Source organism: Platichthys flesus, chromosome 11 (genome assembly GCF_949316205.1).
Source record: "Platichthys flesus chromosome 11, fPlaFle2.1, whole genome shotgun sequence".
NCBI lineage: Eukaryota > Metazoa > Chordata > Actinopteri > Pleuronectiformes > Pleuronectidae > Platichthys > Platichthys flesus.
Genome location: NC_084955.1, coordinates 7,265,718 through 7,283,345, shown reverse-complemented (window position 1 = coordinate 7,283,345; position 17,628 = coordinate 7,265,718). Strand labels below are relative to the sequence as shown.

The following is a 17,628-nucleotide window of genomic DNA, read 5'->3' as shown; positions in this document are numbered from 1 at the left end:
TTTTACGGGCGGAGCATTGACAAGAGGAACGATGGGGATCAGGATGTATTGGTTGTATAAGTGTAACCTGCTGTTTCTAACCTTTCCAGGATTACCAACCCTAGCTTTAATTAGGCACTATTCACCACAACTGTATAAAGTGATAATAAGTCAATGTTGTAATTGCTGCTTATTATACAGAACCCACGTGACCAGATGCTGAACCCAATATACATGAAGACTAGATAAGTGCTTCACAAATACAGACCATTTATTATTTGTGCGGCCCCCCAGAGGGCAGTATAAGAACATGACATCACCACTAACCGTGAGAAAACGTTCACACGGCTTATTTTCATCTTGTTCAGCTACAACTACACTCAGACACCACAGAGCTGCAGGTGTTATTCACATGTGAGCGTGAAAGCAGAAGTGAAAAACGTTTGTTTAACGTGAACTTTACAGCTGTGCAGCAAACACACTGCTTCCTCTTTCATCCCAAATAGAGAGTGAAAAGAGCTTTACCTCTGGTCAAAATGACGAGTAGGCTTCTTTCATCCTACACAGACAAGACAGATAGAAGTCACCCACAGGGCCGAGCCGTTCTTTAATCTGCCGCCGAAAGCACGAGGCTGTTACACTCAAATTTGTTCCTGACATACCAACTAGCAGGTAAGTCGTGAAAGGCTGCTCTGTGTTCACTGTACTTAGATTGTCATGACATAGAGAGGCTTTTTTTACAGCGAGATGTCACCATGTGTCTTTTTTCATAGATAACCTCGACGTGGCCACGGAAACGAGATGCAGCACTTGTTTTACTTCACGTTGCTGTTGTCGCTCATTCTGACCTCGTCTCTCAAAACCCTGGACTCAGACCAAGAGCTGCAGGACAGCGGTTTTGGCCAACCACCGCCTCGCCACGGCCTCAAGCTGCTGGTGTGGTACGTTCAGAAATGCCTGGACAACAACATGGTGGCTCTGTGTGATCCCACAAAGGGAGTGTATGGGTTCCATGAGTTTGATAACCGAGGACCCAGGCGCCTGCTTCCAGTGATTAGGGATAAACAGCAGTACGGGTACCACACTGTCGGTAACCTTCATTCTCATCATGCTGAGGACCTGCCGTATGAAGTCAGGAAGTACTACAACCGCAGTGACCCTAAAAGCAACATGGACAGAGTTCTGGTCCGATACAACACCAACAACAAGCACATCGACGAGATCTACGCGTCTGCACATTACGATGCAAAAGAGACCTACATAATTGGGCCCAATCTGTTTGCTTATCTTCGAGACCCATCTACCATCAATGAAGTAGTCACCTGCAAATCCAATATGAGATCACTCTAATAGCTCTGGGATTCTTCAAACATTTCAAACAATCTTGAATGATATATGTTGTATTTGTGGTTTAACTAAGTTCTGTTAATTGCTGAGAAAGAACGTTTTCCCCTGTTTATTCTGCCAAGTGCAGTTTGCTTTGACAATATTGTTATTCTATGATCATCATAATAAAGTCTCTTTGAATCTGAATGTTTGAAGCACAGTTTTGTGGAATTTTTTGTTAAGCCTGCATAACACTTGGCATGCTTTCAACAAAGTGTGTTTGAATAGTATGGAAAATGTTACAGTAACGAGAGACATGATTGTTTTTGTGTGTGTGTGTGTGTGTGTGTGTTTATGTGTGTTTATGTGTGACCAAAATTACATCCTTATGTGTGGTCTTTGCTGTTTAATATCAAATTCTCTTACTGCAGAGTATTTTCATACATAATCTTTTAGGGATAACATTGTATTTATCCACTGGGATAACAAAATCCAATGAGTTGAGAGAAATGAGCAGTCAGACAAAGATGACAATGAACCAACACCTTTATGGCAGTAACACTGAGAGTGAGTGCACCTGAAATGTTGGTGAATATTTGTCATTGTAGGCTACAGGGAAATGTGTTTGTACACTTATGAAGAGTGTGGATGATAATTCTAACTTTGGCTTCCCTTTCTGTGTTAAATAACTTTGACAGAGTTAGAAAAGCTTCGGCAAAGCTAACAATAGTTTCACAGTTTTTTCTAAAAAAAGTGGTCATGTAAAAATGAGAACAGTGAAACAGGCTTTGCCTGCTTTAATCATTCTTCCAGCTCATACTTATTAAATTAATGTTTATCTGAAGCTACAATTCCATTAAACTTGGTTGAAGGATGTAGTTTGGGTCAGTGAAGAACACATTTTGTGCAGCTCCAATTAAAAATCCAGATCTAGTGAATCTAAATTTAGTTTCATCAGGGTACTGTTTTGCCTCTCCCAGTGCCTCAGAGTAGCTTCTGTTAAACATACTTTATACAGTCGTTAATCGGTTGATATAATATATATTATATAATATATATGGATGGATAGATGTATGGATGGGAATATAGATAGACAAACAAACAGATATATAGATAGTGTGGTGGAAATTATCTTGAGATGTGAAGTAAAGAGTTTCTCAGACCGGAGTTGCCTTGAGTTTTTAATATTAAGCTCTGCAGAGGTCATACATTCAGCACGGTTTGTCAAAGTGGAATGCCCAAAGTCCAGAAAGCAGGTTCTTATACATAGTGGTGTTTCAGGAAACATCGCATGAAAAACAGACAGGAAATGGTCAGCTGTGTTTGTCTACCGTGGCTGTTGAAAGGAACGTTACCGAAAAAGGATATACACACTGTTTGTGGTCACATCGATTTCAGACGTCATGGTCAACACGAGGAGCATTGCCAAATAAGGATGTAAGGACATGAGCTTTGAGGTTACATCCTGAGCTGGAAATCCTGCAGCAGCATCTTCACGGACGCAGCAGCATCAATGACGGGCTGCACGAGAGGACTCATAGCGCGCATTAAAAAAGAAAACCCAGACGTGAGTGTGGACTCACTGTGTCATATACAGGGAAGCATTGGCGTCCAAGAAAATGAGCCATGTGTTACATGACTTTATGAACGACAGCATCAAACTGATCAACTTCATAAAGTCAAGGCCAAGTAATGCAAACCTGTTTCCCCGCTTCTGTGAAAACATGGGAGCTGAACACACACAACTGCTGCTGCACATAGAAGTGCGATGGCTCTCTCGAGGGAGAATACTCAACCGGTTATTGGAATTACGATCTGAAGTACACACCTTTCTGATTGAGCACAGACCCCCCCTTGCCACCTTGTTCCAGAACACAGACTGGTTTGCAAAGTAGTGATGTGTCGTTCGTGAACGATTTGTTCATTTTGAACGAATCCTTACAAGGACTCGGGAGTAACGATTCCTCTCAAAGAGAGATTCGTTAATTTTCTCGTGGCCGCGCATTGGGACTGTTGCATAGGCTGATGCAGGTCACGTGAAAAAGGATCCAAAGACTCGTATCCGGCAGATGAACCAATCATTGATCCGAAGAGTCTGTTGGCAGAAGAACGAAACATTGATCTGAAGAAACGGTCGGGAGGTGAACGGTTCGTTCATCTGCCGGGTACGAGTCTTTGGATCATTTTCCACGTGACCCACATAGGCTAAGAAGAGGAAACAAAAAGGATTTGTTTACCTCGTTCACTTTTGCGTGTCTAGGTTTACTAAGACATGAATGATATTCGTTCACAAGTAATAATTACAGGTTTCGTTATTTTAACTTTTTTCACTTTACTTACAGTTCAGTGCAGCGTAATTGTTTGCAGTGATAATTAAATGCAGGGCCGGTCTTTCCTACAGGCAACATAGGCGGTTGCCTAGGGCGCCACTCAGAGGGGGGCGCCAAAAACTGCGCCGAGCAAAAGAAAAATCTAAAAAATATATTTTTTCAGGTAGTGTCATTAGAGAAATCAGTAAATGACAGCAGCACTCAAGAGGAACGTTTGGCACGGGAGCAGTTTCACCCCATCCTGTCTCTTTGGGGGTTCCGCCCACATGCCAGATGCAGTCTGGATGAGGAACAGAATGCTCCGTTAATTGCTGCTGCATTCATCCTGTACTCTACAGGTTAGTAGTGGGTGAGAGTCTCCTACGTTAGCTCCTAAAGCCTCGCTTGATCACCACGAGTGTCATTGAGACGTGTTGATGTTGTTTTGATTTTCTACTTAGACTGTTAAAACTTAGAAACTCCGCTGGGCAGTGAGGACAGACACTCGCGCACTAGGTGGGCGGGGCTACATTCGCGTGTATTGGTGTTTGTTTTACCTGCACGTCGTCTTGCAGGCGGGTCGCGATAGTATATTGTTTACTTTACAGTGTGTAGTTCAGCTCCGACACACACAGACTCTGTAATTCATGTATTGTTATTGTGCCTTATAAAGACCAGTTATAAGCTAATGTTCAATAGGTCTATATTGTAAATGTTTATATTTCTTTATGAGTGATAATGTATATTAAGATGTTTGGAGGAAAGAGACACCATAATAATTTAATGTATGTTTTATGCACTTTAAAATGCAGTTACACTCAGAGAAATGCTTGTACTAGAAATTGTGTTTAATTTGAATAAGATGCAGTCTGGATGAGGAACTGAATGCTCCGTGTCGTTACTGCTGCTGCATTCATGCTGTATTCTACAGATATACTTTGTTGCTGTGATATCAATTTTGGGACCCATAACATATATCTCCAACCAATATTTTGACATGAATTTTTTTTATCTAACATAAGGGTAAAATAAGGCAAAAATGTAGGTACGTACCTCCTTGGTGTTGTCAGAACATGCTAGCACATTGAGGCTTATGGTTTGAGTGTGTATGTCCAAGCAACTTCGACGAAGAAAGAAATAATTTTATATTAAGTTTTCGTGGAAAATCGTTTTGAAAAATTATTTTTTGTGGGGGGCAGGAGTGAAGCCTGCCTAGAGCGCCAAATGTGCTAGGGCCGGCCCTGATTAAATGCTAGTGTGATAATACAGTAAATTACCATTTCAAATCATCCAAACTGACGGGCATTTATTTGATTTCTTGTGATAATGTCGCCCCGACATGCTCCGCGGCGCTCACAAGCCCCCCCCCCCAAAAAAAACTTCCCATCACTAGAGCAGTTGCTTCCCTTCCACCAAGACTGCCGAAAATCCTCAGTGAAGCACATGTTTCTCACTAAAATGTAAATCCAAAAACAAATAGGGCAATTTAATTGGATCATTATTTTTATGTTCACAAATCTTTATTTATGATTGAGATAATTACTTCTTGTTTAATAAGTCTTTAGTTATTTTTATATCTTTTTATTTCCAAATTGTTGTAATTTGCAGTGGCTCTACATAGCAGCTGATCATCTTAGGCCCATTGTGTTGTTTTTGTGACTCACAACTTTACAACTTCTGATTCAGACTCGATGTTCAACATGGTTTCCACCAGAAGCAGTTGTAATTTGAAAAGTGTAATTTGAAAGTGTCTAGATACAAAATTTTATAAATCCGACACTAACGGCACAAGACTGTGTTATACATCTTTTTTTCAATCAAAAGTGCTTTGCGCTGGTTAAGGGGTACCTGGCTGAAAAAAAATTGAAAGGGGGGGACATCGCTGAAAAAAGGTTGAGAACCACTGTTCTAGAAGTTGTCAGTCAGTGCAAGTTCATGTGTTTTGTGGGCGGAGCTTTGACAAGCGGGCCGATGGGAATCAGGATGTATTGGTTGCTTTTTTTCAAAGTGTAACCTGCTGTTGCTAACCTTTCAAGGATTACCAACCCTAGCTTTAAATAGGCGACTATTCACCACAATTGTAAAAGTGTTAATAACTCAATGTTGTAATTGCTGCTTATTATACAGAACCCACGTGTCCAGATACTGAACCCAATATACATCAAGACTAGAAAAGTGCTATAGAAATACAGACAGTTTGTTATTTTTGACGCCCCCCGGTGGGCAGCATAAGAACTTAACATCACCACTGTCAGAAAATGTTCAGACGCCTTTATTTCATGTTTTTCAGCTACAACTACACTCAGACACCACAGAGCTGCAGGTGTTATTCACATGTGAGCGTGAAAGCAGAAGTAAAAAACGTTTGTTTTACATGAGCTTTACAATATTTTCATACTAAACCTTGATATCGGTCTGTTTCTTGTCATGTGCCGTGTCTTGATGATTTCACAATATCACACCAAATTAATCCGATGTTCGAATCTACAGTATCTTCACACGGCAACTTTGATGCATCCACTTTGCTTCTGTCAAAATTACACGCGTGGATATTTCAAACTTAGGCTTAACTTGTCTAAAGTGAAACCAAACCCGGTGCAGAGCCCAGCTGTGCAGCAAACACACTGCTTCCTCTTTCATCCCAAATAGAGAGTGAAAAGAGCTTTACCTCTGGTCAAAGTGACGAGTAGGCTTCTTTCATCCTACACAGACAAGACAGATAGAAGTCACCCACAGGGCCGAGCCGTTCTTTCATCTGCCGCCGAAAGCACGAGGCTGTTACACTCAAATTTGTTCCTGACATACCAACTAGCAGGTAAGTCGTGAAAGGCTGCTCTGTGTTCACTGTACTTAGATTGTCATGACATAGAGAGGCTTTTTTTACAGCGAGATATCACCATGTGTCTTTTTTCATAGATAACCTCGACGTGGCCACGGAAACGAGATGCAGCACTTGTTTTATTTCACGTTGCTGTTGTCGCTCATTCTGACCTCGTCTCTCAAAACCCTGGACTCAGACCAAGAGCTGCAGGACAGCGGTTTTGGCCAACCACCGCCTCGCCACGGCCTCAAGCTGCTGCAGTGGTACGTTCAGAAATGCCTGGACAACAACATGGTGGCTCTGTGTGATCCCACAAAGGGTGTGTATGGGTTCCATAAGTTTGATAACCGTGGACCCAGACGCCTGCTTCCAGTGATAGGGGATGAACAGCAGTACGGGTACCACACTGTCGGGAACCTGAGGGATATTGAAGACCTGCCGTCTGAAGTCAAGAAGTACTACAACCGCTATGACCCTAATAGCAACATGGACAGAGTTCTGGTCCGATACAACACCAACAACAAGCACATCGTCCAGATCTACGCGTCTGCACATTATAAAGCAAAAGAGACGTACATAATTGGTCCCAAGCTGATCTCTTCTCTTCGACACCCATTACCCATTACTAAAGTTGATTGCTGAGAAAGTACGTTTTCCTCTGTTGATTCTGCCAAGTGCAGTTTGCTTTGACAATATTGTAATTCACTATGGTCCTGTTAAGAAAGTCTCTTTGAATTTGAATATTTGAAGCACAGTTTTGTTGAATTTTTGATTAGCCTGCTTAACAATTAGCATGCTTTCAACAAAGTGTGTTTGAATAGTACGGCAAATGTTAGAATATGACGCTTTTGCTCAGTAACGAGAGACGTGGTTGGTTCAGTGTGTGTTTTAGGAAAATTCCATTATTATGTTTGGTCTTTACTATTTAATGTAAAATTCTCTTACTGCAGAGGATTTTCAGCCATAATCTTTTAGTGATAACATTGTATTTATCCACTGGGATAACAAAATCCAATGGGATGCAATCATGAGCAGTCAGACAATGATTATTTATGGAGATAACACTGAGCCTACCTGAAATGTTTGTGAATATCTGTCATTGTAGCTACAGGGAAATGTGTATGTACAAAAAAAAAGTAGATAATCATGTAGTTTTTTTTTACATGATTCCTCAGGATAATTCATGGTTGACATGTTTAGGGGGCTGATATTTTTAGTTTAATATGGTGCAGCTCCAATTAAAAATCCAGATCTAGTGAATTTAAATTTAGTTTCATCACAGGACTGTTTGGCCTCTCTCAATGCCTCAGTGTGATATAATATATATTATATAATACATATGGATGGATAGATGTATGGATGGGAATATAGATAGACAGACAGACAGATATATAGTGTGGTGGAAAGTGGTGGAGTTTCTCAGACCGGAGTTGCCTTTGAGTTTTTAATATTAAGCATTGCAGAGGTCACACATTCTGCACGGTTTGTCAAAGTAGAAGAAGAAGAAGTCAAAAAAACAGGTTCTTATACATAATGGTGTTTCATGAAACATAGCATGATCAACAGACAGGAAATCGTCAGCTGTGTTTGTCTGCCGTGGCTGTTGGAGTGAACGTTACCGTAAAAGGACATACACAATGTTTGTGGTCACATGTATTCTGGTAGACGGATAGAGAAATCAATTTCAGAAGTCATGGTCAACACGAGGAGCATTGCCAAATAAGGACATGAACTTTGAGGTTACATCCTGTCAAGGCAGACAGCATCAGTCATGACAGTGAGACACTGATCAGTGGAACTTTTCATTTCTATAGATAGATAGATAGATAGATTGATAGATAGATAGATAGATAGATAGATAGATAGATAGATAGATAGATAGATAGATAGATAGATAGATAGATAGATAGATAGATAGGTGAATGTGTTGTTTAGTTATTTCTTCTTAGATCTTATTACCTACTGTCAAGGTCAAAAAGTACCAACAAACATTTAAAAATTCTGGATATGAAGGTTCCGCTGAGCTTTAGAAAATGTGTACCAACCCCAATATCAGCTTGAATAGCAGGTAGTCAATCAAAGTGTGGACTCTAATGAGTTGTGAAACAAGGCAGCACACACCTTCATGGCCAAAAGGCACAAACCCTCACAAAACTCACTCTCAATATTATGATGACAAAGCACCCTCACGCCCTGCAGTCCTCAAAACCCACAGAAGGGCCTCATCCATCTTCGGCTCCCCTCTGTTGCCAATGAGAGGACACCGCTCCGATCGCTGTTCGCTCACAGGTTGAATTCATTTGATTTGATACTCCCACTGAAGATATTACAGGCCTCCTGAAAGGACCAATGCACAAGGAGGACCAATCTGAGTAGGTAAGAGAGATTCATAGGATCCTCTCCCTGTGCAGAAAGTATGTGGAACATCACTGCCTGATTTTCTCACAGGACCCGAATGTGCCTCAGAACCCTTCAGAGATTTCTGACTGTTAATATGTTATCATATATTATAGATAGTTAGATAGATAGATAGATAGTTCAGAGTTTTAACTTAAAACTCTGAACTACGCGGCACATTAGCAGTTGAGGTTTTAAAGCTTGAGATTCCATCTCTGGTGAAAGGCATTTGAATGATATAGACTGATGCAGGTCACGACGTGTGCAAAACATTGGTTGCAGCAAACACACCTTGAGCAACTGCACAGTTAAAAACACAACAGGAAAACAATTTGTGTAATTATGTTGTCTTGGGGAAACAAAACTTGCAACAAGAGGATAATAGGCCCCTGTCCAACAGAGATAGCAGAGCAATCGCACACATTCAGAAACTGGGCTTCTAATGTAGAAGTTGCCCTTCAATCGTTTTTTTGAACATTACTATTCATAAAGGACACAATGTTTCTGTCAATGTTAAATCAAAAAATAAAGTGTGTTTTTCCCTTGGCCCTAATTTTAAACGTTCAAGGATAGCAGTATTATGCACTTAGGGACTAATTATCTTATCGTTGTAAAGACAGGAGCTACAGGCAACCAAAAGGTAGACTGCTTATAGACATGCACTGAACTCCGGAAGCGAGTGGGGGGTTGATGGCCTTTCTAACATGTGACAGATGCAAAAATTAAAAAAAATTAAAATAAAGAAATGTGTCAAACACATAGAAGACACCGACAAGGAAGTAAAGAGGTGATAAGAGCAGATGACAGTGTGAATGTGCTGTAAACAAAATCACGTGATCCCCGCTAATTCCTGCCTCTGCCTGCTGCTCCGTCTCTCGCCTGAATAATGGAGAGAATTTGTTGTACACGTGAATGTGTCTGTGCAGAGAACCTCCCGCTGTGTTCTGCATGTGTGAAAGGGAAACTGTGGATAAAGTCCGGACACAATTCTCCGGATCTGCAGGTCACATCTGACAACGGCTCTTGTCCGCTTTTCTCATATGACCAGTATATTGTGTAGTTGCTGCTCTAGCTTTGAGACTTTAAGTCTGTCTGTCTGTCTGTCTGTCTGTCTGTCTGTCTGTCTGTCTGTCTGTGTTTGGCTCAGACATCTTGAAAACCGTTTGTATGATCTGCTTAATGTGGTCTCACACATGCATGTGTATTGGCCAGGGCACAGGAAAATGAGGTGTTGTTCAATGTTAGTCATACGTTCAATAATTATCAAATTTTAAGAAACAGCTGACCAGTGCTCTGGGACTTGTCAATCTTAGTGACGTTGAGAAGGACAACTGATTGTCCAGTCCTGTCCCAGTGCTGAGACAAGCTTCACTGACCTTTGATTAAACGGGTGAACAGCTATTTGTGCAGTGTGTTTTCGCCATAACTGAAATAATCCTTAGGCCAACTGGTTTTCCAAATGAATTGACGTTATGTTCATGTTGGGGTAAGGTCTGGGGTGGACGTGCATCAATTACAGTTATGCTTATAATCCTCCAAAAAATATGTTTTTAGTCAATGAAAAAATGGCACATGCAAATGATTGTGAGTGCGGGTGTGTCAGCTTATGACATGTGCGACATTTACAGCCGTGAGCCTGACATGCTCGTGACATGCAAATCTCTCGCACCATAAAACCGTCCATATGCAGATAATAGCACAGATTTACACACTGAGCTCCCCCCCCCCCCCCTCCACACGCTCTGTTCATCTTAAACGTCCTTCAGTGGAAATCAAACTGAAGGCGGCTCTTAGCAGAAAGTGGCTCTGAAGTTTCTCTCTGCCTGTCCATGCTTAACGGACGACAGGTTTTCTCTGAGTAGATGGCTCTGTGTGTGTGTGTGTGTGTGTAGGGGGGGGTCCTAACTCTTTGACAGAATTGTAAAGCGGTGGAATGAACAGATGTCTCCCAATGATTAATGTTCCCCCTGCCTTGCCTCAGAGGAGATGCGTGCCCATGCATCTCTAACCCTACAACCACCTCCTCCCCAGCACTCTATAAAACTAATTTCTTTAACTCGAAACCTTTCTCTGTCTCCTCTGGTTTCATCTCGCCTCTTTCTCCTTCTTATCCCTTCACCCTCTCGAAACCTCGATTTCTGGTATATGAAATTTAAAAGAACTGGTCAATTTTCAGTTTCTTTTTTTTTGGTACCAGTCAATAACATGAGATTGAGAAGCATCACATAAAGTCCTACTCTTGTGGAAGGTTTTTAATGGGAACCCCTCTGTGATATGACTGTGATGCTGTGTGTCATTGACAGAAACAAATAGAAACTGTTATTTGAGTCCTTCAAAACATTTGTCCGGTAGTGTAATCCTGACCCCTATTGGCTTTGGTAAGAATGCAATTGTTTATTGTTATTGTTGCGATTAATATTATTATTAATTGTTTGTTTAACGTGCAAAGGATGAATCAATGATGCCTTTTTTCATTCCTCCTCTCAGTATTTAAGTTTATCACAGCATGCATTAAATGGACAACATGAAAACATGCTGAGCAGCTGCCTCCCACATGCTCACACATGCATGCTCAATTATACAGTTCCTCCCCTTGTGTATCCTCTAAACATACAGCTATATAATTACCTCAAGACAATTTGACTCATGAATTGACTAGACGGAATAAAAATCCGCAATAATTGCTGTACAAAACCCGCATCTTTTCTTTTCTCGAAACATCCTCCTCAGTTTGCCTCCTCCTGTTTTCTTAATGTTTTTATTTTTGGAAAAGACCACCAAAGAGCCACAGAGCCACAGCGCCCCCTGCTGTAGCTGCGGGGCAAAGACGTAACCCACACACAGTCTCCGGGGAAATTGCCCATTAAAATCCAACACTGCATGGTAATGAATACCAGGCCTATGGTAAAGGGCTCGCATTAAATATTTACACTTTCACTTAATAATTCATGAGGTAATTTTATATTTAAATTGGATTTAATTTTTAATATAAATACAGAGCTAAGTGGGGGAATAGTATTCTCAAACATCAATCTATACACCTTCCATATTGACTTAGGGAGTTAATATGACACAGACAGCACACATATGTACATCCTCAGAGCAAGTACATGGAAAGACAGACTGAAAATCCTCTGTGTCGGCAGCACTGGGTTTGTCACTTGAGTTAAGAATTGTGTTCCTCTGGGACGGAATGGCCTGGAGGGGATGTGGGATCAGATCAGTCATTTTATTGAGGCCTCAGGTGAGGCATAGTAAGATATTCACATATACAGAGTTAACTAGAGACTCTAAATCGACTATAGGTGTGAATGTGAGAGTGAATGATGGTTTGTCTCTGTATGTTAGCCCTGTGATACACTGGAGACCTGTCCAGGGTGTACACCGCCTCTCGCCTAATGTCACCTGGGATTGGCTCCAGCTCTCTGTGCAACCCTCAAGAGGATATACTGCATATGGATGGATGGAATTCAATCATCATTTATTTGAACAGAGCCTACTTGACATTACCCAGGATACCTGCCCTTTAGCCTAGGTTCCTACCCGTCACTTTGAAAACTTCCTGTTTCACCCTTTGGAACTCATGTTCTCGTTTTGACCACCAGCTGATTGCTTTGATCTTTTTCTTGCTTTTGACCATGTGCACTTTGCTCTCCATCTTACCTGACCTACTTGAAGACACACCTTGTTTACCTGAATCTTCATCAAACCCTTTATTCTGGCAAAACACACTTTTGTACTACTCGTTTGCCTTGTCTGATACAATATGGACATTTTGGTCGGTTAGGTCTACATCTTAACCACCCTTGTAAATCCTACATATATCCTGTCTCCAACCCAGTGTTTCCCCACCCTTCTTCCATTCACCCCTCTACCTCATCCCCACCCTCATCCCTTCAGTCTCCTTCTCTCCTGCACTGTAACATCATATTCAGTTTGGTTCATACCTCTTGAATGTATCATGCCTCAGACAGAACCCTCAACTTGAGACCCGACCACCTACTCCCAGAGCAGCCTATAAGAGGCCTCTTCACCTCAACCTCTTCACTCAGTATCCATTATTTTCTGTCCACATGCAATATATATCAATGTCCATTGAAACATTTAAATCACATATAATTGTGACATGGTCCTGTTTTGGACAAACATTGACAAATGTCATGCTTCAAGTACGACTGCAAGAGCTTCAAGAGTTGCCTCAACATAACCATGAAAATATACTGTAGTTGCCAGGAGCAGATGCCGAAGAGGAGAAAATTGAATAACACTGTCAGCTAAAACTGCAGATATGCTCAATAAAAATCGTTCCTTTATCTTGGTCTCCAGCACATCCGCATATGGAGGATAAACTCTCTTGTCTCAGCACATCTCCACAGCAAGTAGGACTGAAGATCAACCAGTAGAGCAAGAATGTATTCATTATCATTTTGATGATGCTAAACCTTTTATACCCATCACTGATCCAAGTAGAGGGAGCTAGCCTAACATAAATGGAAGAGTTCACCTACCCTGACAATACTGTCAGATATGATAGAGGAGCAGTGACATGACCAGCTGACTCAGCAAGAACAGAAAAACCCAGCCATAGCTGAGCAATGTCTGCACCTGATACCTCAGCATCAACACCAGGCTGAGACCGGACCAGAGCTGTGAATGTTGGGCAGTCAAAGGACAAAGTAAGTTCCACTACCTGCCCAGCACCAGACAGCAGAACACAGAGCTGGTGAACAGTATGCAGCATTTACCTGCCAAAGAGACAGATATCTGAGGAGATGAAAACAAAAAAAAGGAGAGTGCATTTTGGACATGGAAAAAAGAAAAACAAATTAAAGGCTTTTCTACTAAATGTATGGTCACATGACCAATGCTTTTCTTAAAACATTGGGTGAATTGTGCCACTTCTCCACCACTTGAAATCACACTACTCTCCCCTTGGGAAATAAAGCTAACCCATCTCCCGGATGGCATTGGCAAGCATCAATATAAATTACACAGAGATAATGAGAGAGAATTTTTTATCTCCGTCTGATAAAATTCCAAATAGTAATTTCTTGGATAGTACACCCAAGCAAGATGGGGATCTTCACATACAGCACAGATTGGTGAGGATTAAATTGAATTTGAAAAAATCTGACCTATTTGGCATAGCTTTATCTGTGTGGGCACTACACAAAAAGTGTGAGTGACAGATTTCTCAACACGACAACAAGAGCTGAGACAGCACACACGGATATCTGAGGGTATGCCATCGTCGCCAGTGGCCATCGGGTGAGCTGTCATTTCAAACATTCCGCCCAGAGGAGAAGCAGACAGCACAGCGGAGATCTGTCTCCTGAGAGGAAAGTGAGGATATAGCTCTCACACCAGTACCTTTTTCAGACATTATGAGGTTTGCTGAAGAAGAAAGTGATGGAGAGGGTTCAACACACTTCTCCCATCAAAGCAAATAGTGAAGAGAGAACGGATCAATCACTGGAATGAACTTGATGAGGTCTTGAAAGATTGGTAGTTCTACAGTGTGACACACTTTTACAGCCATTTATCTCTCGATTGTTTTGTTTGCCTTAATTCCATCCTTCACCCCAAAGATCGGTACCTTTTATCAATAATCACTTTTTGTGACAGGAATGAAACTGCTCAGGATCACTTCTCTTCACACACCACAGTTACAGAATATATATATATATATATATATATATATATATAACTGTCAATCCTCATAGTTGCACTATGTGGAATCATAGTTGCACTATGTGGAATCTTTAACATACCTTCATATTGTTTAGCTGGTGGTGCCATAAAGACGGAAACACAGATCTTCAAATCTATTGAGTTTGCATTTCTGCATGATGACGGAAGATAGTGGGAAATATTCTGGATTGACTGATGACCTGTTTATAAAGGGTCTAATTGTCTGACATGCTTGCTGCCTAATGTAATTATCTCAGTGATGCTATTGGTGACTACAGTGTGTGTGACCAATAAACCAATTACCAGAGCAAAGGAATAAATACAATAAAAATGAAATAAAGCTGCAGTTTTCCTGTAAATGGTAGTCCCATCAGACATCATGACAATCATTGCTTGAAATCTTGCTGAAATCTATGTGTGCAAACTCAATACACATATACATTTACACATACTGTGTACAAATACGCAGTGTACTATTGAGTGTGGTTGGGGGATGGGGGCCCTGGCAGATTCTGTTTAAGGTCCCCAAAATGACTCACTGCAAACCACAATGCATCTCATCTTTGCTTGTTTTGTATTCCGACCGTGTAGTGTTATGTAAAATTGCATAATGTGACATTGCCTTTAATAGAGACTCGTCCCTGTAAGATTTTCCTTCAGAGGTCAACGTGTCTTTATTCTTAATGAATTCAACCTCTTCACAATCTTCAGAGGTCCATTTGCTCCATTTCTCCTTTTTATGTTCAAACTGCTCATGGTTTTTGATGTGTCAGTTTCACCCTGCATCTCATGCACAGACCACATGATTTGCGCAAAATGTAGCGTATGTGTACTGTACATTTCCATCTGACGTGTCAAGATGTAGCCTTCGTCATCTTTGAGTTTAAAGTTCAAACTCCCATCATCTGCATAGATAAAAACAGGAAGTCAAACGTTGAATGTGCACTTAAACCGCTCCATTGAAGGTCACTCCAATTATCTGAGCTGGAAGTACATCTTCATAAAAACACTTTTCTATAGGAAGCATCTACACATGAATATGAATCAGAACATGGAGCTGGTGGGTAGAGGGATGAAGGTAGCTGTCCAGTTTTCACAGACAAGGCACTGATCCCAATGTCAGAAATGGCATGATAGGACAAAGCTTTCATTAAGACAGGGGAGATGGTTCATTTACATCAGACGTGCACGTGCAGTAAGAAGCTTGCTGAGCAACATTCCCATCTCAATCAGTCAGCCGAGCATGAAGCGAGAGGGGCAGATGCAACACTCGTGGTCCTATCCAACCCTGGAATGCAATCTTAAGACACTTTAGAGCCAGAGTGGCCAATCAGGATCACTTTGGTCCTTTTAGCTGCTGAGATCATCGGAAACAAAGTAATTGGTTGGTTAACCTGCTCTAAAAGTATCTAAAGTGCCACATTATTCTGCAGTGGAAAGCAATGGATAAGATGGATGTTACCACCCAAGGAGGCCCATCTTGTGATGAAGTCATCAAAAGCATCAGTGGCAGGGTTGGAAAGGAGATCAATAGTAGTACAAAGTGAGGAGGTGCAGAAAAGGCAAGAGAGTGTTGGAAGATCTCAAAACTACCAAAGTTGAATTTTTTTTAAAGTCAAACAGGCAAACAGCAACTGGCAACTCAAGGTAAAGAGAGACACTTGTCAATCTGGTAACTATTGTAACATCATTTTTACAACAAGGTTGGAAGCAATCACTAGTGTTTGACATTCAGTGATTAAAAAAATATCAACCTCTGTACCATTCAGTGGTTTGGGGTTTTGAACCTGCTGCAAGGGATGGCTCTTTCATAAAGACAGATACAACAACATGAACTCTTGTTCAGGAAAGAAAAAGTGAGTTTAACAGAGATAGAACCAATGCTTACTGGTTGATTGTAAAAAGACAGGTGTGTCATTACCTCTTGGAAAAACGGTAAATCTCTGAAGCACAATGAATCCTGGGATAGGTTTGGCCGAGAGGGATCCACCTTTTGGAAGCCTTGACAAGGTCAGGGTGCATTAGAAGGAGCCTTCATGGGACATTCATACCACTTTCAAGCAAGTCTTCGAATGCAGCAACCCTTGAATTCAGGCACAGCTGTGGTGAGCCACTGGGTGGGTTGGACCAATATGGAACCAGAGGTAGAACCGGTGAGTTGGATCTGTTCCTCCCACACATCAATGGCCTCCTTTGGCTCTATTGAAAGGGTTAGTCTGTAAACTTTAAATCGCAAAACACAGATCTGTTTACATGTAACTTTCTTTTATTTCATGTTAACCTTATCCCTAACCCTAACCTTATCTCGGTTTCATTTTGACCTTATAGATGAAAAGTCAGAGGGTCTTTAAAAGAAAAATGCTGTAAGACTCAAATAAACATGAAATATTGGGATTATAAAATACTTAAAAGGGAACACAACATGTATCTTCTCATCTGTGCCCAGGTATGAATGTCGTTGATTTGATTTTATACGTTTATATTGTTTTTATTATTTTACCTGATTTATTATGAAATATTCCGAATATTTTTGTTACCTCCGCCGAGGTGATGATGTTGGCAGAGAAGAACCCAATCTTTGGTGCAGATCCAGGAATGTTTCTATCTTTGTTTAACTTTGCTAGTTCAGGTGTTTTTGAACATTTCACAGGGAATAATTATTGGATCACAATAACACAATATCGAGCACGATGACAACAACACAGTTATAGCTCTGATGTCAAAGATTTTTGCTTAAAAAAGGATTTCAAAAAATAAACATTGACCTGATAAGAAAAAACAGTAAAAATATGATTGCTTATGAGCTCTGTTTCCAAAGATTAAGCAAGCATTGTGTGGGTGTGGCAGAAGAGAGAATAACGTTTGTTGTGTGATGTGTTTAAGGCTCCTAAAAATCAATGAGGAAGGAATAAAAAAGAGTCCAAATGAGTCTGTGTGTGTGTGTGTGTGTGTGTATGTGTGTGTGTGTGTGTGTGTGTGTGTGTGTAGGTTGTGAGGGACAGAGCAGTATAGAGAGGCAGGTGAAAACAGAGTTTATATGGATCCGTCCTGACCTCTGAAAGAGAGAGAAAAGCAAGCAGGGAAGAGTTTATTAGATTACTACTG

The 17,628-nt window shown here is 41.0% G+C and overlaps 1 protein-coding gene across 1 annotated transcript; it reads left to right on the top strand.

Annotated features, from left to right (window-relative positions):
* The first annotated feature begins 478 nt into the window (after positions 1–478).
* Positions 479–1,512, top strand: si:ch211-198c19.1 (uncharacterized protein LOC100151013 homolog). The gene is made up of 2 exons (XM_062398386.1): positions 479–651; positions 753–1,512. Exon 2 carries the CDS (start codon positions 781–783, stop codon positions 1,327–1,329), a length of 549 nt encoding a protein of 182 aa, XP_062254370.1. The 5' UTR covers positions 479–651; positions 753–780; the 3' UTR covers positions 1,330–1,512.
* Positions 1,513–17,628: the final 16,116 nt, after the last annotated feature.